Genomic DNA, 20,784 nt, shown 5'->3' on the forward strand with positions numbered 1-20,784 from the left:
ATGCCAGTGCCAGGATATGAAGAACAGGAACCGTTGACTTTGAAATTTCAGCATGCTTAAAACTACAGATGACCTCTTTCCCTAATTCTCACTCTCCGGTTGGAAGGTAGGTCCACTGGGTGGACCTTATTTAGTTAACCTTACTTAAGCTACTTCCCTTATAAACCTGACCATAACTAAGTTACCTCACCATATCCTAGCAAAATTGAGCCATCACAGACATCAGACTCATGGTGGAAAGCTTTAAGGAGCATGACGCAAATCCTTCTGGAAAGACAAGCTTTTGCTGTTTAGTAGGATTCCACATGAGTGCCCGAATTGGCTCTGCTAGTCTCACTGGACACTGTCCTGCTTAAATAGCAGGATTCTGTAACTTCAGAATTTTTAAGAATGTGTACAGGATTTTTAAAATAGCTACATGATAAATCCATGTAGTAAAGAGTGATCTGTGTAGTTAACAGTAATTTTTTAAACTATAAATACCAACATCCTTGTTAAAATCAAACTTGTTTAGACAGACTATCTTTATTATAAACTATAGTTTGAGTTCAGTTCAGAAAGTTCTATTTTAAAATGTTTTTCAGTTTTATTGAGATATAATTGATATATCATACTGTTTAAGGTGTGTAGCACAATGACTTACCTATTCAGTGAAATGATTACTCCAATAGTTTAATATTAAAAAAATAGTTCTTTATCAGTGAAAATGTAATATAAGTCATAGTTTAGGAAGGTATTAGAAGACTGAACAGGTAAGATGACAGGACTACCATGATTTAGACCTTTCAGGAATGAAGGTTTAGTATACCAGCCAACCAGATGAACTCTGACCAGCTGAGATCCTGGCTTGGGATGGGAGGTTAGGCAGGTAGTGGTGGGTAGAAATGGGTGGAAGAGACCAAGCTTAATAATAAACACAACTATCTCATGGTAACATATTTATATTTGTGTCATTGAGTATGGAAACACTTATTTTTTCAGAATAAGGAGAAAGGCCATCTCAGATTATTAATACTACTTTAAATCCTGGGACTTGGCTAACTTTGTTAGGTATTTTAAAAGGTAATGTTTCTGAAAGGCAGTGAGTATATACACAGTGGCAGCTCAGAGTCCTTACCAAGCAACATTTGTTTTAGGGTTTTACAGTGTGACATGTTGGGACTTCAACAGGTAAGCTTAGGAGACTGGCTCCCAAGAAGGGAGGCTGGTACCCACATAAAAAGACATGCCAACTACAGTGGACAGTTTCTAAACTACGGTAATATTTGGTGCTAGGTAGGTCACGGACTCTTGACTATAGAGCAGGCCATTCATTCTGAAATATGGTTCTGGTCATCAGTCTGGAATTCAGAGGTTAGGGAGTCCCAAGTAAATGACTTAGGAACCAGGCCTCAGGTCTTGGGGCAAACAAGCTCACATCAGTTAAGGATACAGAGGAAGGCTGTTATTTGGTAGACATGAGTACTCTAGGGACACTCACCAGGCAAGGTAATCTTAGGGGCAAATAAATCCAGCCCTTCATAAATCCACGTGCTCCATATACTAGCAATATAGTAATGTTGGCTGGGTTCTTAGTGGCTGAAGGATGTTGACCCGGTTGGCCCTGCAAGGACCAAGTCTTTAGCTCTTATCAGTAGGTAAGAATTTGGTGAAAGTAGGGATCTAGAATTGTCCCTCTGGTACAATTGGCACCATCATGTCTTGACAACGTTTCTGTTGTTCTTCTGATAGATACCAAATACTTTCGTTGGGGTGATAGGATTTTACTGGTCTGGTAAGGAGTGGATGGTATCCCTTACAGTATATAGCAATCGGGCAGAAATGAATAGGAAGAAAATGAGGGTAGGTAAATGCGAGGAGCCAAGTAATCAGAAAATGTGAAACTTCCGATAACTTTATCTTTGGGGTCTTATCTGAGATATTTTAGAATTTTCAGGATTGAAATTACTCAAAGCCAGAGCACTGGGAGTTTTCCATATACTGTGTATCTTAAGACTGGGGTCTCAGAGACTTTCACTCTGTGAGATTACGGACATGGATCCAACATGCCCATAAGATTAAAACATTTATGCAAAAGAAACCATAATAATAATTCTGTCTTCAGAATTTCTGGATAAATCAACCTTCAAATGCTATAGTTCATCAATCTTTAAAATGAAAACTATTAATTTAAATAAAGACAATTCTGACCAAATTGGATAGCTTGCATCAGTAAGAAAGTTTATTTAAATTCATTAATGAAGGAGAAAAGGTTTTTTTTTTTTTTTTTAAACTTTTTTTTTTTTTTAATTTTATTTATTTATTTGACAGAGATCGATCACAAGTAGGCAGAGAGGCAGACAAAGAGAGAGGAGGAAGCAGGCTCCCAGCTGAGCCGAGAGCCCGATGCCGGGCTCGATCCCAGGACTCTGGGATCATGACCTGAGCTGAAGGCAGAGGCTTTAACCAACTGAGCCACTTCTGTAAAGTGAAAAAAAGAAATACAGAAACCACAAAACACCTTTTAAACACCTTATTTTCAAGGAATAAACCTATTTCCATAGACCATTAAGACTGAAGTGTTTTGGTGATTTTGTTTTTCATACACCTGTGCATAATGGTCTGCGTGAAGGGTGACTCTTCCCTCTTGATGCGGCTTAATAGTAGTGTTTCCTGGTTTCCGATTCAATAATAGATGAAAGGACTCTACCGTCAGGTGCCACCTCTTCAATAATTGTCTTGATTACTCTGGGTTTCTTAGTATCTGTAGGTGAATTACGAAAAAAAAAAAAAAGAGAATTTAGACTAAGCGATTTATGGGGTCCTTACTAATCAAAATTTCTAAAAAATAAAAAATAAAAAAATTCACTTTTTACGTTGTTTAAAAAAAAAATCCGAATAATGTATAAGCAAGAGCATCTTGGACCACCACATTTTTCCTTCAAGATGGATGTCAAGTGTACAGTTTGCTAAAAAATGCAAGTGGGAATCTACTCTGAGATTTTAACCGTTTTAAACAGCTCTAGAGCGTAGAACAGCAACAAAACCATCACAGAAAGTTAAAACTAATTCGGATTACCCCAGCTAGTTTCTGCTGACCTTGGTCCCTTGGAAGAGGACTCTCCAACAGACCCAGAAGACGAGGACTTGTGACCGCCGCCGGAGCTGCCGCCACCGTAGCCGCCGCCGGAACTGCCGCCGTGACCGCCGCCGCCGGAACTTCCGCCGCCGTAGCCGCCGCCGTGGCCGCCGCCGCTGGAGCTTCCGCCGCCGTAGCCGCCGCCGTGGCCGCCGCCGCTGGAGCTTCCGCCGCCGTAGCCGCCGCCGTGGCCGCCGCCGCTGGAACTTCCGCCGCCGTAGCCGCCGCCGGAACTTCCGCCGCCGCGCCCGCCGCCGTAGCCACCGCCGCCGGAACTACTGGGAGTAAGGGTCACGTTCGGTTAACTTAACTTTGGAAAAGGGTGGGTCGCTTTCGACGTTATAGTTCTTAAAAAATAAGGAAAACGGATTTCGAGAGGAGAAAAAGAAAAAAAAACTGTCAAGTATAAATTCTGAAACCTATTACTTCAAAACAGTTTCATATTGCACACGACCCTAAGGTTCAAATTCATGGGACATGGAAGCTGTGGCTCCATATGCCTTTTCCCGTACTCTGCTTTCTCCCTTCTCCCTTTCTCCCAACCTCTGGCACTTCTTTAGGTTTTGGAAAAGCCTGGCGATTTAGAACATTGAATAAAACCAATTGGGATCATTTAAATCTTTCACTGATTTACCTTCCTTCTCCTTCTAGCAGGCTACGGTAGGTTTGAATTTCATTCTCCAGTCGGATCTTGATGTCCAGGAGTTGTTGGTACTCAGCATTCTGGCACTCGGTTTCAGCTCGAATCTGTTGCAGTTGTTCCTCCAAAGAGGAGATCTGGGCCTGAATCTGTGAGAGCTGCACACAGTAGCGACCTTCCGTTTCAGCCAACGAGGATTCCAGGGATTGTTTCTGAAAAAGAATAAAGAATAGACAGGGACTTTGCGACCTCGCTGTTTAATGAAACACAGTGAAGGTTACTTAATAATTTAATAAGACATCAAATAGAAGAATAAGGAAAATGAACAGAATTTGTGTTTTATGTTTAATGGCAACATTTTAACTCAAGTATGTTCAGAGTAGGGTTGCTAGGACTTTTCTCCCCTTAACAAAGAGCTTCAATTTTATTTCCTCTTTCTTACCCCCTCTTTCCTCTTAAGTTGCATATTCTTATGTGGGCATGAAAGTTTGTGTGATAATTGAAATTATTTCAAGAGACAGTTATTAAAAAAAAAAAGAGAGAGACAGTTATTAACGTACCAGGGCTAGTTGGGACTGTAGTTCGATTTCCAGACCTTGAACTGTGCGTCTCAATTCAGTAATCTCAGATTTGTGGCTGGACATTTGTTCAATGTTACTATTGATTTCCGTAGTCAGTTCCTTGCTCTAGAGTATTAAAAACAGGGGAAAAGATGAGAAAAAATCTGAAATAACCAAACATCCCCTGGCCCTCTTCCTTATGAAGGAAAATGAATTACCTTCTCATTGAACCAGGCTTCAGCATCTTTGCGGTTTTGTTCAGCAAGTTGTTCATATTGGTTTCTCATGTTATTCAGAAGTTCAGTCAGATCAACACCTGGGGCAGCATTCATTTCTACGTTTACATCACCAGTGGACACGTTATGAAGGTCTTTCATTTCCTGTTTGAGGAACAGAAAAATTTAATGACTGCCCCATGACCACAATGAACCCTTTTCTTGGCTGGGGGAAGTATAACTTTTTGCATCACCTCTTCATGGTTCTTCTTCAGGTAGGCCAGCTCTTCAGTCAGGCTCTCGATCTGCATCTCCAGGTCAGCCTTGGTCAAGGTCAGCTCGTCCAGCACCCGGCGCAGGCCGTTGATGTCCGCATCCACGCTCTGGCGCAGGGCCACCTCGTTCTCATACCTGGAACAGGCATAGTACAAAATACTGGCTAGAACTTACATATGGAAGGTGTACTTGGGCTGAGACAAAGAAGCAAATACAGAGTTTCGTTCATATCATGGCAACATTTATTGTTCACTGCAGGGATATCAGTAGTTTCATGCAGAGAAGCTTAGCATTTACTTTAAAATGCATTTTCTTCTTTTAATGTTGCCAAAAAGGTAATATTGAAGTTGAAAAATTTTCTGACAACTGCAATACCATTTAACTTTGCATGAATTCAAGAAAATGTAAACACTTTTGGGGTTGTTAAAGGTCATTGTTAAAAGCAACTCATGTATTTGTTGGGACAGTATTGTGCCACATTCACTTAGCTTACTTTAATCTGAAGTCATCAGCTGCCAGCCTGGCATTGTCGATCTGAAGCAGGATATTGGCATTATCAGTTGTTAGACTGAGGATCTGGAGGGAGAAGCAAAGAAATCAGATACATATACGGCTTTTATGGTGGCAGAGATGAACTGCATTATTATGTTCTTTTACAAAATCTTGAGGGAATTTATTTTATCTTAAATATAAAATATTGCAGGGTTACCTAGCTACTTAAATTTGAGTCATTTGTTCTCTCGAAGTTTCTATACTTTGCTGTTTCTCTATCATCCTTTTCCGGAAACTAATGGCAGTTATAAGCTGTGTTCCTGCCTGTGTGTCCCCCCACTTTTATACTGGGTGATTTCCATGTATTTCAGCCAACTTTTAACTGACTCATATGTTTGATTTAACTGATTTCAAATACATGTTCTAAATGGGTACACTCTGGGCTGGCACACAATAAGTACAATTCACAAATTCTCACAAATGGGATAGACAAATGATATCCCATTTCCTTACGGGAGAATTTATGTTGCTTGTCATTGGCAGTTAATTTTTATTGTTATTAATCTGAGTAATATTTTGTTTTGGTTCATTTAATAATTCTTCTAATTCCTAATTTGTAAATGATCTAGTATTTTAGCTATGGGTCATATACTAATTAAAACCTAAAAAATTCTCAGTAATCTGCCATCTTGTAAGATACACAACACACGGGCTGAAGATTACAATGACCATATCATCACAAATATTTACCTTTGATAAGACTGGATTATTTTTGGAAGTAACATAGGCAAACACAGTGAATAGCTACATTGTGGTTAACTTAAGATTATTCTATTTGAATTACATGGATAAGAAATAGCCTTAAAGTTGTATTTTTAAAATGTATCTTACCTGATTTTTAAGTTCTTCGATGGTTTGGTAGTATTTGCTGTAGTCACGGGGCTCTCTCTGGCTTGAGTTGCCATGCTTTTCATACCACTCCTTGATTTTGCCTTCTAGCTCGTAGTTTGATTCTTCCAGAGCCCGAACTTTGTCCAGGTAGGAAGCCAGGCGGTCATTCAGATTCTGCATGGTTACTTTTTCATTTCCAGAGAGAAGGCCGCCATCTCCTCCAAATCCACCCCCATAGCCTCCAAAGCTGCCTCCACCGAAGCCGCCTCCACCAAAGCCGCCCCCTCCAAAGCTGCCGCCTCCAAAGCTGCCTCCTCCATAGCCCCCACCAAAGCTGCTGCTTCCATAGCCTCCACCGAAGTTACCTCCACCAAAACCTCCTCCTAATCCTCCATAGCCACCTGATGAGCCCCCAAAGCAGCCTCCACCAGAGCTCCCACGACTAAAAGAGCCACCACTGAACCCCCCTGAGCTAAATCCTCCGCCAATGGAGCCTTTGCTGCTCGAAATTCTGAAGGATGATCCTCCTCCTCCACCCCCTCCTCCCCCACTGCGGGAGGAAGAGTATTGCTTGCTTGAGCTGTATCGAACAGACATGGTGATGCTGCTTAGCCCAGGGAGTGCTTGCTACCAAGGACAGTGACAAGCCTTTATATTCTGAGAGGGTGTGTCCCACATGTGTTGGAGTTTGCTTACTTGCACGGTTTTCTTTTTGCCAGTGTAGCATCTTCACTTATGATTGCATACATTATCTTCAGTAATAACCAATTCCAATAGGTATGGTTTTGAATTTGCCCTCAGAACAAACAGGAGGTTTACTATGTTGAAATTGAAAATGGGTGTTGTTCAGATGAGCTTGTGTTTCATTAGGCTTTTTCACCTTTTGAAGAACATTGAGCAACTTAAATCCAGTTTTTCTCAGCACTAATTTAGGTTGCACAGAATGTTTGCAAAGTTTAGAAAAGGAATTTGAGCCACAGAATTGTAGCTAAAATGATATTTTTCAAATTCATGTTTTAAACAGTTCTTATGGATTAGAACAGCAGTTAACATAAAGTCTGCCAGAATCATGATCTCTAATGGAGATCTTGTAGAAAATTCCAAGCAAACAAAAAGAAAAGAAAAAATATATGCTAAACAATTTAGTGTTCAAAAGTTGCTACATATAAAAATTAAAGCCATTAACACACAATTAGGAAATGTGTGTATATATTTTGTATGGAATCTTTTAATTTGTTTGGAGAAGGAAAGTCTATTGATACCTTGCTAAGGGAGTTGGAAGTGAGTGATGATTTAGGAATCTGCTAATTTAGTGGTGCTATTCTTTTTAACCTTAAAAGAAATCTAAAATCATGAAGTTATTCTGTATATTTTAAGCTTTTAAATTCATCATGTAAAGGCTTTTTTGAAGACCATAATGGAGAAATTCTTAGCACAAGATAGGCAAAACTAACCTCCAGTACTTTTCTGTACTCTATGTTTGATCCCAAAATAGAGAGTTTAGGTATGTTATGATTGTGATTAAAAATTTGTTTGTAGGGGTGCCTGGATGGCTCAGTGGGTTAAAGCCTTTGCCTTTGGCTCAGGTCATGATCCCAGGGTCGTGGGATCAAGCCCTGCATCGCATCTGGCTCTCTGCTCAGCAGGGAGCCTGCTTCCCTTCCTGTCTCTCTGCCTGCCTCTCTGCCTACTTGTGATCTCTGTCTGTCAAATAAATGAATAAAATCTTTAAAAAAATTGGTTTATAAGAGTATAAATCCAGATTTTTAAAAAATTTAAATTCACTTTATTTAACATACAGTGTAGTATTAGTTTCGGGGTAGAATTTAGTGATTTGCCAGGTGCATGTAACACCCAGTACTCATTAATCAAGTGCCCTCCTCAATGCCCATCAGATTAGAGACTGATGCTTGCTCCAAAAATTATGAACTGGACTGTGAACATATGTCTCCAAGTTAGATTCAGTTTCTCAAAAAAATTTTTTTTCCTTGGATACACTGTATGTAGAATATCATGTAACAGTTTGTCTAGTGAAGTATTTAATTAGGACTTTCATACATGATACATAATTGTTTTTTATCCACCCATAGGCTATGATGTTGCTATTATTCAAAAATATATTCATGAATGTCATACACATTTTATTTAGTGCCATTTGTGATCGTGTGACTTTATAATCTCTGAAATAACCTGCTGAAATACGGATGGATGGTGGTTATCGCTAGTATGTATAAGAAGATACTGAAGCTGTGCGAGGTTATGGTTTTGCCTAACAATATAAAACAGGTGTTTGAACTGAGATTAGAAACTTTCCTCCTCTACCACTGTGTCTGTATAGTCTCTACTCTGGTGGTTTGATCTGATGGAATTGAATGCCTCTGTTTCTTACCATAAACTTTTCCATATGGGGCCAAACAAAATGTACTTGGAAGCAAGAAAATATTGAAGGGGTATAGTATTTGGCACATGCTCTTTTCTTACTGATTGCTTTTTCATATTAGGTTTGTAGTTGCACAGTCTATGAAAACTGTAGAAATAGTTTCTTCAGGGAAAGGGAATGTGTCTGGGGGTGTTAACGAAGAGCCAGTTGTTAGAGGTTACTACTCAGCGCCTTGCAGCTCCTCCAACTTGTTAGCACATGCAAGCAGGGCAGTAGTAAAAAGAAATAATGAAATGAAACCATGGGAATTGATCTTCGTTGAAGATAGCATGCTGTAAAGGAAGGCTGTAAAAATCGGGACAGGAAAAAAAAAAAAAGCATTCCAGTAAGTTCAGAAAGGATGTTGAAGCCTTGATATTAATGAAAGCAATTCAGAAAGAAACCATTTTAATTAAAAAGATATTTTAATAGATTTTACCTGTAGTTATCACTAATTTTGATCTTACCAGTTTTGATTCAGTATTATCTTTTACTTTTTTTTTTTTTTTTACCTTGGTAGGGAGATATAAAATTTCAATTTATTTTCAGTTATTTAACAAGTGGTATGAAGAAATCTGTTACAAGCATATTAAAGAACATGTGAAACATATGCATGAAAGTACAGGGGGACAAATACATGTATAGAGACTCTGCTAATACCAATTAATTTAATTTAAATCACCTTTAAGGATATTATTGAAGATTCCTTATTAACCTGCATACTCTAGAAATTGACTTGTTTTAATTTGTACTGTCATTTGTTGAAATCTGCCCTTGGCAGTAGTGAAATTACAGAGGTGCTATGGAACAATTATACAGCTAAATTGGGTGAAAATTTATGACTGTCAGTTCTAGTCTTGGCACCATTTACACTTGATTACCATAATCCACTGTAACTGTAATTTCATTGCTTTTGATTTTTATTTTGTCTCTGTGAGGCACACTGATACGTATTTAGAAGACAGAGAGATGAGTGAGACTTAGCTCTCGCCCTTGAGGATTTTGCTAATCCTTTGCAATCTAATTAAGGAGGGAAAACATACATGATCTGTCTAAACACCAGACAGAAAGAGACAGATACATCAGACAGATACAACAGATACATTACCATGTGGATGGTAAATGAAATGGAAAGGGAGGTGGGTAGAGAAAAGGAGTTAACATTTCCTGAACATCTCCTATGTTCCAGATGGTTTACTCTCCTTTAATTCTCCCCCAGTTCTCTATGATAGGGTATCATTTACCTTATTTTATGGCTGAAAAAAAGAATTAAGCTTTAGGAGGCTTTAGAAATTTGCTCAGAGTAGCACATGTTAGAGCCTGGCTTTGAACCAGACCTATGTAGCTTCAAAGATAATCCTGTTTTCGTGACACTGAACTGTCACTGTAAGACTGATGAGCAAGGGATTTTATTTGAATAAGGTCATCTGATGAGATTTCATGGTGCCTGTGGAATTTAAGCTGAATCTTGTAAAGGATTGATGGGGTTTTTCTATGGGGACAGCAGCAAAGAGACGACTCTTCTGGGGAGTTGGGACTATGAAAATGCCAAACAGGTGGAGTCTCTTAATGGACCACTTTGGCTGGAACAGATCATCTATATTTACTAATTTCTCTTAACAGATTTTATTGAGCATCTGCAGTATTCCCTGGGGATACACAGGTGACTAAGATACAATTCCTGCCCCTTAAGGAATTTGCAGTCTACTTGGAGAGGGAAGCAAACATACCCACAAGTCAGAGATTATAATCTAGGGTAATCTGGACTACACTTGAGGCATGGACAAGGTGTTGAAGTGGTGCAGGGAGGGGTTCCAGCAGTCTGGTTGTGTGTGTGTCTGTGTGTGTGTGAATGAGAGAGAGAGAGGTGTGAGGTATGTGAGGGCATAATGAAAGAAGAGTGACGTCTTGAGAAGTTAGTTTCTTTTAAGATGGGAATTTGAAGGGACGCCTGGGTGGCTCAGTTGGTTGGACGGCTGCCTTCGGCTCAGGTCATGATCCCAGAGTCCCAGGATCGAGTCCCACATCAGGCTCCCAGCTCCATGGGGAGACTGCTTCGCTCTCTGACCTTCTCCTCGCTCATGCTCTCTCTCACGGTCTCTTTCTCAAATAAATAAATAAAATCTTTAAAAAAAAAAATGGGAATTTGAAGTAATACCAGGATATTCATGTTAGAATGTCTGTCAGCAGCTAGGCTCATAGGACTACAGTTCAGGAGAGAGATAAGAGGAGACTTCAGGATAGGTAGGAAGGAATTTAGAAAGAAATGAGCAGAAGGTCTAAGCTTGAACTTGGAGGGATGGCCACTTTAGGGGCTGGGAAGAAGAGCGAGAGAATGATACTGAAAAGTAGGGCACCTGTAAGGGGAGAGAGGAAGAAGGATCATGGAAGCCAAGGGAGGAGGCCCAGAGAAGTGGGCTGGTCTTCAGAGAGGTCACAGTGAAAGGAGATTGAATAAAGACTTGATTTGGCAGTTAGGAACCACTGGCATCCTTCCATGGGGGAGGTTTAGTGGAGTTTGGTGGGGCAGCCCACGATGTGTACTCAGTATTAGAATTGACCACTTTGCTTATTGTATTTTGTTTTCATGTAATCTAGTGTATTAATTTCTTCTCTAATTGCTTCTGGATTTGGAATCATGGTTAAGGCGGGTATAAATGCTGTTCTCATGGGGTTAATTTGGCTAGGGCTCTTAAAGCATGTTGTTGATTCAACTTTGTTATCAGCTTGATTTGTCTCACTGTTGGGATTTGGATCTTTCCTATTTCTTCCTTATTTTGCTTCAAGTAAAATTCTCTTTCGAAGTTTCCAGTTGAAAATTCTGTTTGCAAATTTCTTTCTCTGATCAATTGAAATATAATGAGTAATTTAGGTAGTTATGAGAAGCTGACTCTGGTAATGCAGATTATGTCTCGAGATGGCAGGATTGATGAGCTAAATGTTTAGTATTTTCTATTGTTTATCACATAAAGCTTGAAAGGTAGACATATTTTCCTTGAATGATCTGTGACTTTGTGTAAATTGCTGAATGTTCCTTTTTGATTACCACCCACAGAGTCAAAGCCAAGTGGAAAGTTGTACAACTGTCTAATGGGTTTGGTACCCTCCTTGCAGAGAGTCGAGTAACTGGGCAGTGATCAGTAGTTAGCTAAGATATTGGTAAGGCCCATGGTGGCTTCTCATTGGAAAACATCTAAAATTCAGGGTTCTAAAATCTGTAGACACTCCTATATCACACAATTTTCCTGAAACTTCTGGGACTGTGCTGTGATGAAAGCCACAAAAATATGGCCACTGCATGCAGGCTTTTCAGTGAATGTATCAGAGTGGTTAAGAGGGTGGGCTCTGGGGTTATAACCCATGCCACACCACTCACTTTGTATCAGTTTCCTCATTTCTAAAGAAGGAATGATAATTTTCCTTACTCTGCAGTGTTGTGGCGAGAGTTAAATTAGTTAATAAACCTAAAGCATTTAAAGCAGTGTTTGATAGACATAGAATAAGTGCTTAAGACATGTGTGTTTTTGTTACTATTACTGTGATCTGCTTCTCAGAGCCCAAGCCACTGTCTAACCCACAGCAGGCCAGCAAAACACGAGTGAATGAAAGGATAAGGTTAGAAGTTGGAAAATGTCTAGCAAGGAGGGAAACATGGCCAGGGAGGGGGGGTGGACAAAGGAAAGGTGTGTTTTATTGATAACTTCGTGATAAACCATGTCAACTGTTTTTCTCGAAAACCAGAAAAAACTCCATTTTTTTCTTTACCTCCTACAATCCACCAAATCACCAGTTTTGTCACTGTTTCTTTTGTCATAGCTGATGGATCTGTCTCTTTCTGTCTGGTCCCACTGCAGCTGCCCTAGTCCAGACTTTCATCACGTCTGTCATGGATATTACATCACCAGCTTCTGAGGACGTTTTCTTGGCTCAGTGCTATGTCACCTCTTTGCTGCTACAGAATTAATGTTCTTGAAGAAGTGTTGTCATGACTTCATCAACGTACTCAAGCACCCAACATGGATTCTTTTGTGGGTGGATGAAGTCTTCTCAACAGCCTTGCCCGACTCTCTCTGTCCAACTTCCTGCTCCCTACGGTGAGTAAGGATGGCAGTAGGGAAGGAGAGCTGCATTCTCCTGATGATGTAATTATGTGGCCTTGGGCAAGACACTCTGCCTCTCGGTGTCTCATTTTACTACCCCATAAAATATGGGTAGTAATGTAGGTTTCCCCGCTATTTGAAAGTAGAGTGTTTGGGCAAAGCGAAGAAGCAGTTACCGTTAATTTATATGAAAAAAATTTTGAGCATCCCCAGATCCCCAAAATAACCTCTTATAGGCTTTTCTGATCCCGTGGGACACATCTTGCTAATGGGTACACCAAACAGATTGAGATAAAGCATAGGTGCTCACAAACCCAGTTCAAAGCTGTGGCAGCTTCATGCTGAAATACTGAACGTAGTTCTCGGAAGGAGCTGGGTGGTGCCATTCTTGCTAACCACAGCAATGGCTTACTGCAAGAAACACTGAGTGCTATTTTTGCTTTGTGCCTTTTTCATAAAAGTGAAAATCTTTGGATTTTTACCAGCTAATGAAAACAGGTACCAATGCAAGTCTTTTGTAAAAGCAAAATCACACAGAGGCACCTGGGTGGGCAGTCAGTTAAGTGTCTGACACTTGGTTTCGGCTCAGGTCATGATCTCAGGGTGGTGAGATTAAGCTTCTAGCTGGGCTCTGTGCTCAGTGTAGAGTCTGCTTGAGATTCTCTCTCCCTCTCCCTCTTCCTCTGTTCCTCCTCCTGCTTGCTCTCTCTCTCTCTCTCTCTCTAAAATAAATAAGTAAATAAATAAATAAGACCTTAAAAAAAAAAAGCAAAATCACATAAAGGTGAACTTTCAAAAAGCAGGGGATGCCTATACTAGTAAATATTAAAATATGTGTAATAATCCATGATCCATTGAAAAGCATTTCCATTAAAAAAATTCTTTAATCCTAAGCAAGCCTTTTTAATCTTGGTCAAGATACTATGCTTTATCTGTAAATTTAAGGTCTTCCTTTCTTGTTCATGGTTTGGAATGTCTCTCTTCCACTTGGCTGCTTATTCAAACATTCTAACCTCAACTCTAAACTCTGGCTTGAATGTCTTCTCTTTCATGAGGTTTCTCACCATTAATATAGTTATGCTTGTCTCTTTTGTTTCCTGTGGGTGTAACCTAGTATTTTGTAATGTGCTATGTTATTATTTTTCCCAATGAGATAAGGCATTCAAGTCCCTTTAGAGAAGGGAGGGTACTTTATACCCAGTCCCAGTACCTGGCAGATACTTACTGTTCTCTGAATGTTTTTCTATCACCCCAGTGTCTTTTTCTGCTTTCTTTTATTTGACTTTATTTTGTACTCTAAACTCTTTCCATGTATTTTGGCAATGACGCATGTTCACAATTTAAATAACGGCTAGTTGAAGACAACTAATTTTGCTTTAAAGTAATTTATAATACTTTTAGATGTTAGAGTGTTTCATAAGAATGATAAGAAATCCAATATTCTGCATAGGTATTTTAAGATATCTTAAAATATATAAAGATATATATCTTAGACCACATATATATTTAATATATATTAAGAAAAATTTTGGGCCTCACTCTTTCCTCTTCATTAAACATCCCCTTTTTGGTTTTGGGTGTGTTGAGATGATCTTGACACTGGCATACTGCTAAAAATATATTTGTACCTGGAAAATTTCGAAGTTTTTATTAGGAACATTGGCTATTTTTGTTGGTTTTCTGGATTGATAGCAAATAAATTTGGTGTAATTTAAAGATTAAATGTTATGTAACTTAGCTTTTTTGTTTTGTTAGCATGGCATAGGTTTCTTCCTTTTGAGTTCATTACAGGAAAGATAATTGATCATTATGAATTAACCTTCATTAGGAGGAGAATTTACCCATGTAGAACAGAAAGCAGAAACATAATATCCCTTTTGGTTTTCATAAAAAGTAGTAAAGATGAAAGTACCAAGCCAACCAACAAACCAACCAACCTCTACAGACTCCAATATGAAGATAGCAAAACTGAACACTGTCAAAAATACAGTGGCTCTTTTCTTTCCTTATTCCTAAATCCGAGAAAATTCCTTTAAGTCCATTTGTGGTTGTTTCTTAAAATTGGTCATCTCAAAGATGGCTGGTAATGAGAAAAAGTAACTTTATTATCAAATCTTATTAATTTTTACTTAGGGAATCTGGACAGATGTAGAAAAAATAGAGAAAATTTTGAATTCAAAATGGTATACACAGAGGATAAAACTATAATAAAAGCAGTAATCCCCTACCCTAGTAATTTTAAATGAATATATGTAATGTGCTTAAATTTAAAAAATCTTATGAAGTTAATCTCTCTTTTTTTTAAAGATTTTATTTATTTATTTGTCAGAGACAGAGGGAGAGAGAGCGAGCGAGCACAGGCAGATAAAGAGGCAGGCAGAGGCAGAGGGAGAAGTAGGCTCCCTGCCAAGCAAGGAGCCCGATGTGGGACTCGATCCCAGGACCCTGGGATCATGACCTGAGCCGAAAGCAGCTGCTTAACCAACTGAGCCACCCAGGCGTCCCTGAAGTTAATCTCTTAATTTTATTGCTTAGAGATTTTTAAAATACTTTAAAGAATTGAACAGTTTGTCAATTTCATAACAAATTGAGAATAGCTCTTTGTCCAAATCCCTGTGTGTGTGTGGAGGGGTAGGAATGGTAAGGGATAGATTTCAGTAATTATTTAAATGTAACACATAATAGCAATGGAGAAAATTTACCATAACCACTCTGTGTCCTCTCTCCACAAGGTTGATGAGAGATAACTCCCAAAGAACTTTTAATTTCTTGGATTAAACTTATTAAATAAATATGTAAGTAACATTTGCAAAGTCAGTCCTCAGATAATTAAAGCTTATGGAAACTTATTCTAGGTTCCAGAACCCATGCCAAGCACTTGACCTGAATTTTTGTCTCGTCAAATCCTGACAGCAATTGTATGAGATAGCTTTTATTTTAACTGAAAAATTAAGTAGCTTGCCCAACATTGTTCAGTGAAAGGACTCAGCTGGGATTTGAATACAGATCTATCTTTAGAGGTTTTGCTTTAACATCACGAGTAACTTAAAACTCTCTGGAAGTGATTAGGATTGTATTTTCCAGTCTTGTAATTTAGGAAATTAACAGGAACATAGGGATTCTATTTTTCTTTCTCATATTGGATAAGCTTTCTTCAGTATCATTTCATCTGTGACGGAAGAACGGACTAATTTGAAAAGAAAGATAATTAATGGGGTGAGAATTCTGCTGTTGAAGGGGTCAGACTTGTCAGTCTTGTCTGTCCCCTGGCTAGACTCTGCCTTAACTTGCTGCAGGTCTTTTCGTCTTGGGTTTCTAGAGGTTCCAGCTTCTTTGGCTGGATTGTCCTCAGCTCCAGACCAGTCATTAAAATAACAAATCAGAGCAATTAGCCACCATGCATAATTGCAGTGTTAATCCTTTTATTATGCTGGCTTTTCTAGACAAAGCTAACACCCCTTATGGAGATTAACTGCTTTTTATAAAGTTTTTACTCTAAGTCTTGAGCAAGTAGTGTATTATCAGAATTAATTTGAAAGTAAATTGTGCCATGAAGGGATTCTGTTTCTTTGGGATTTTCCTACTTCCATAATCCAAAAGCTACCCAATTTTTCTTTTTTTTAAAGATTTCATTTATTTATTTGACAGAGATCACAAGTAGAGAGAGAGGAGGAAGCAGGCTCCCCACTGAACAGAGAGCCCGATGCGGGGCTCCATCCCAGGACCCTGGGATCATGACCTGAGCGGAAGGCAGAGGCTTTAACCCACTAAGCTACCCAGGCGCCCCAAAAGCTACCCAATTTTTTTGTGACTCACTAGTATTTCCTGTATTGATCGTTTTGGTTAAAATGCGGAGCTAAGGTTAGAATTTTTTAGTCCTAGAGCTTACATATAAATGAGTGGATATTTATAGAACTGTAAGATGCTGGTTTTTTTTTTTTTTTGACATTTGGAATAAAAATGCTACAATCTAAATATGATCTAGTAGAATTGCTTTAAAAAAAACCTAAAAACCCAACACAAACTATCCAGTGATGTGGACGCTGTAACTCAATGGGGATAATTGCTATAATACAATGACTGATATATATATATATAATATCATTCACACCTATGGCCATCAGGCTGCTCTTAAGTATAAGAATATTCTGAATAGCAGAAACTTTAATCATTAACATTTATTTAACATCTACTCTGTGCCAGACACTGTAAGAGCTCTATGTACATTTTCTCATGGAACAACACTGTATGGCAGGTACTATTTTTAGACCCTTTTTAACAGAGGAGGAAACTGAAACGTTTGGTGCTTGTGTGTTGGGCACAGGGTGGTACAGCTAATACATTAATATCTGAGCTAGAATTCCCAAACAGCTCTGTCTTGTCTAGATCTTACACTCTTAACCATTACCTTTCACTGTCAGATGTTCAGTTAAACTTTGTGGTTTCAGAGACCATCCCAGAAATGTAAATTACAGTGGTGAGGAGGGTACCTTTTTATACAACCAGGACTGTTTTAGGATGGGCTTACATTTCCTACTTATAAATGAACTAAATGGAATTTTGAAAAAGTAAGCAGAGTTGAAGATTATTCCTTTTTGTTTATGTGATTTTAAAATGTTATTTTCACAGGTGTTCTGCAACACCTTTTGAGGTGGGTATGTTTTGAGGGTAATGGATTTGATTAGGTGGGAGTGGGTCAGTCACAATGGTAAATTATTTCATGGCAAGTGCTATTTGGCCTGATATTTTAGGTTTGAGTACCCATACACAAGCAATTGAAGAACTGAGTATTTAATAGGGAGCTAGGGTTTTAGTGGATTATTTTATCACTTACCCAGACTTGCCATTCATTAGTTTATGGTACTTTTCTTTCTTTCTTTCTTTCTTTTTTTTTTAAGATTTTATTTATTTATTTGACAGATGGAGATCACAAGCAGGCAGAGAGGCAGGCAGAGAGAGAGGAGGAAGCAGGCTCCCTGCTGAGCAGAGAGCCCGATGCAGGGCTCGATCCCAGGACTCTGAGATCATGACCTTAGCCGAAGGCAGCGGCTTAACCCACTGAGCCACCCAGGCGCCCTAGTTTATGGTACTTTTTAATCTCATTCTCCAGTGGAATCTTAGGAGTTCTAGTCAACATTCTGGCTCTGCATTCAAGTACTGATTTGTTGAACTTGACCCTCCAGATTACTCATCAATTTTTGATTTGTGAAAGTTGACCATATTAGTTGGTTCCTTCCAGTTTTTGTCAAACTGGACTCAAAGGATTGTTGCTGCAGGAATGGACCATAAAAGTGAAAAGATGATTTGTTAAAAATTGCAGTATAGAAAAACAGAGCGTTGTAGAAAAACAGAGCAATGTAGAAAGACAGAACGTAATCTAAAACAACTGCCAGACAGACTTTGATTTGTGATTTTAAAGAAGCTGTTCTTGGCACTGTGCCTTCCTCTCTTATTTCTGATTTACTATTTCTCCATTGTTTAACCTTAAACAGAGTAACTTTTAGTTTTTACAGTGAAGAGATTATTCTATAGAGACCTAGAATGGTTTGAGAAATCTGTGATCAGTCTTGTAACTGTCATAGGGGAGAACAATTTGGACTTTCAGAACAACACATTGCAACATTCTTACTAGAGATGGTTGGCCTAAAGCTTTAGTTCCAGTGTCCAGAGAGTTTACTGCAACTCAGCCATCTTATTCCTGCTGGTACTTATCAGCAGAAGCCAATGCATGCCCGTTTAGTTCTTTACTCTGAAACTGTAGAGTGGAATAAAAAAAATTTTTTTTTCTTGGTGATTGGCTCACCTTTCCATTGACGAGGCCTCAGCCTTTCTATGGCTTAGTTCTGCCAAGACCTCATACTGCCTCCTCATCTGGTCCAGCATGGTGGTTGTGTCCACTCCTGGGACACAGATTTCTACATTAACTTCAACATGAAGTACTTTTCATGATACCCTTCATGTACAGATTCAAAATAAAATAATTTGAAATGTCACAGGTTACTTGGTTTTTGAATCTGGAATATGATAATGCAAATAGATTAAAAAGATAAAACTGGAGGGGCACGTAGGCGGCTCAGTGGGTTAAAGCCTCTGCTTTCGGCTCAGGTCATGCTCCCAGGGTCCTGGGATCGAGCCCAACGTCGGGCTCTCTGCTCGGCGGGGAGTCGGCTTCCCCCCAACTCTCTCTCTCTGCCTGCCTCTCTGTCTACTTGTGATCTCTCTCTCTACTTGTGATCTCCGTCAAGTAAATAAATAAAATCTTTTTAAAAAATTAAAAAAAATAAAACTGGAAATGTATTTTTAGAAATCATTGTTGAGGTTTTAACAATTTTCCAGGAGATTACAAAATTACCAGTGTTACCAGATTTAGTAAATAAAAATACAGAATGCCTAAATAAATTAAAATTTCACATAAACAATGATTACTTTTTTTTTTTTTTAAGATTTTATTTGTTTGAAAGAGAGAGCACAGTGGGAGAGGGAGAATCAGACTCCCTGCCCGAGGCCCTTCTAATTTTCTGAGCCTCCTCAAATGTCATAGCTTTCTTCCAAGGCCTTAACAGACCCCTAGCCACTTCCAGCACTGCTTTGCTGTCCGAACACAGAGCAGTAAGCCATTGCTTACCAATGTAGCAGAGAGCTAAGATTGAAGTATATAGCCTCAAAGTCAAAAAACTGTGGAGACCATTATAGAACTTTGTATATGTAACACTGTAACATTATGTTGTCTTTAAAGAGCAGTTTATAAAAAAATACCTAGTTTTTAGGCATCAGCTTAATTTCTCTACTTAATCTAGAGATTGACAGGCCATATATGCTCAAGTGATGCCTCCCCAGGGTGTTGGTTATATATGACAGGAAACTATGTGAGGGTGGGAAAAACAAAGATCATTTTATGACTTTGCTTTTTGAACCATGATGTATAACCATTTTTTATTGAAATCCTGCAGGCATGCCTGTCACAGAAAAAAACGTTTCCTTCTGACCCTTGTGTTCATAACATTCTCATGCTCTTGAGCCTAGCTCAGTTTTCTCTTTTCTTTGTGGAGCTTTGCAACCAGCTACCAGTCTCATTCCCAGGAGTCTGTGCGGGGTAGTGCATATGCTTAGGAATCAAACCGATGTGTGTTCACTGTTTTCCAGCCTGGATAAAAGTTACTTATGAGTTTGTCTCAGTTTCCTCATATGTACAACTTCCAAAAGATGTTGGGAAAACAAATGAGAAATGAGTATTAATGCCTGGTACATAGTAGGCACTCAATAAGTGCTCGTTCTCTCCCTTACCCTCTTTCCCTCCCTGTTTCCCACTTTAATCCAGAGTGGTCTTTATTATTTTTTTTATTTTTAATATTTATTTATTTTTATTTTGTTATATTATTGCGTACCATACAGTACATCATTAGTTTTTGATGTAGTGTTCCATGATTCATTGTTTGCGAATGACACCCAGTGCTCCATGCAATCCGTGCCCTCCTTATTTTTTTTCTTTCTTTTTTTTATTGTGTTGTGTTAGTCACCATACAGTACATCATTAATTTTTGATGTAGTGTTCCAAGATTCATTGTTTACATATAACACCCAGTGCTCTATGCAATACGTGCCCTCCTTAATACCCATCATCAGGCTCACCCATCCCCCGACCCGTGTCCCTTCTAAAACTCTCAGTTTGTTTCTCAGAGTCCACAGTCTCTCATGTTTGTCTCCTCTTCCGATTCCTCCCCTTCATTTTTGCCTTCCTTCTCCTAATGTCCTCCATGCTATTCCTTATGTTCCACAAATAAGTGAAACCATATGATAATTGCCTTTCTCTGCTTGACTTATTTCACTCAGCATAATCCCTTCCAGTCCCATCCATGTTGATGTAAAAGTTGGGTATTAATCCTTTCTGATGGCTGAGTAATATTCCATTGTATATATGGACCACATCTTCTTTATCCACTCATCTGTTGAATGGCTCTTTCCACAGTTTGGCTATTGTGGACATTGCTGGGGTGCACTGGGGTGCATGTGGCCCTTCTTTTCACTATAACTGTATCTTTGGGTTAAATACCCAGTAGTGCAATTGCTGGTAAT

General features: G+C 38.9%; 1 protein-coding gene and 1 long non-coding RNA gene across 7 annotated transcripts in view; one reads left to right on the forward strand and one right to left on the reverse strand.

Annotated features, from left to right (window-relative positions):
* Positions 1 to 2,441: 2,441 nt before the first annotated feature.
* Positions 2,442 to 6,835, reverse strand: KRT10 (keratin 10). Of its 3 annotated transcripts, none has more exons than XM_032321083.1 (8): positions 6,193 to 6,835; positions 5,303 to 5,385; positions 4,788 to 4,944; positions 4,537 to 4,698; positions 4,319 to 4,444; positions 3,753 to 3,970; positions 3,059 to 3,393; positions 2,442 to 2,743 (listed from the first exon to the last, which is right to left on the reverse strand). In XM_032321083.1, exons 1-8 carry the CDS (start codon positions 6,787 to 6,789, stop codon positions 2,637 to 2,639), a joined length of 1,785 nt encoding a protein of 594 aa, XP_032176974.1. In that variant the 5' UTR covers positions 6,790 to 6,835; the 3' UTR covers positions 2,442 to 2,636. The 3 variants fall into 3 exon arrangements, with proteins under 3 accessions (XP_032176974.1, XP_032176975.1, XP_032176973.1); XM_032321084.1 differs by having other exon boundaries at positions 3,079 to 3,396; XM_032321082.1 differs by having other exon boundaries at positions 3,059 to 3,396.
* Positions 3,299 to 20,784, forward strand: part of LOC116577602 — a 151,731-nt gene continuing 134,245 nt past the window's right edge. For 2 of the 4 annotated variants that reach the window (XR_004280544.1, XR_004280547.1), the window contains exons 1-2: positions 3,299 to 3,440; positions 12,428 to 12,705. This is a non-coding gene — a long non-coding RNA (uncharacterized LOC116577602). The remainder of the gene's footprint in view (positions 3,441 to 12,427; positions 12,706 to 20,784) is intronic. The other 2 variants (XR_004280545.1, XR_004280546.1) reach the window with 2 other exon arrangements.

Source organism: Mustela erminea, chromosome 18 (assembly GCF_009829155.1).
Source record: "Mustela erminea isolate mMusErm1 chromosome 18, mMusErm1.Pri, whole genome shotgun sequence".
NCBI lineage: Eukaryota > Metazoa > Chordata > Mammalia > Carnivora > Mustelidae > Mustela > Mustela erminea.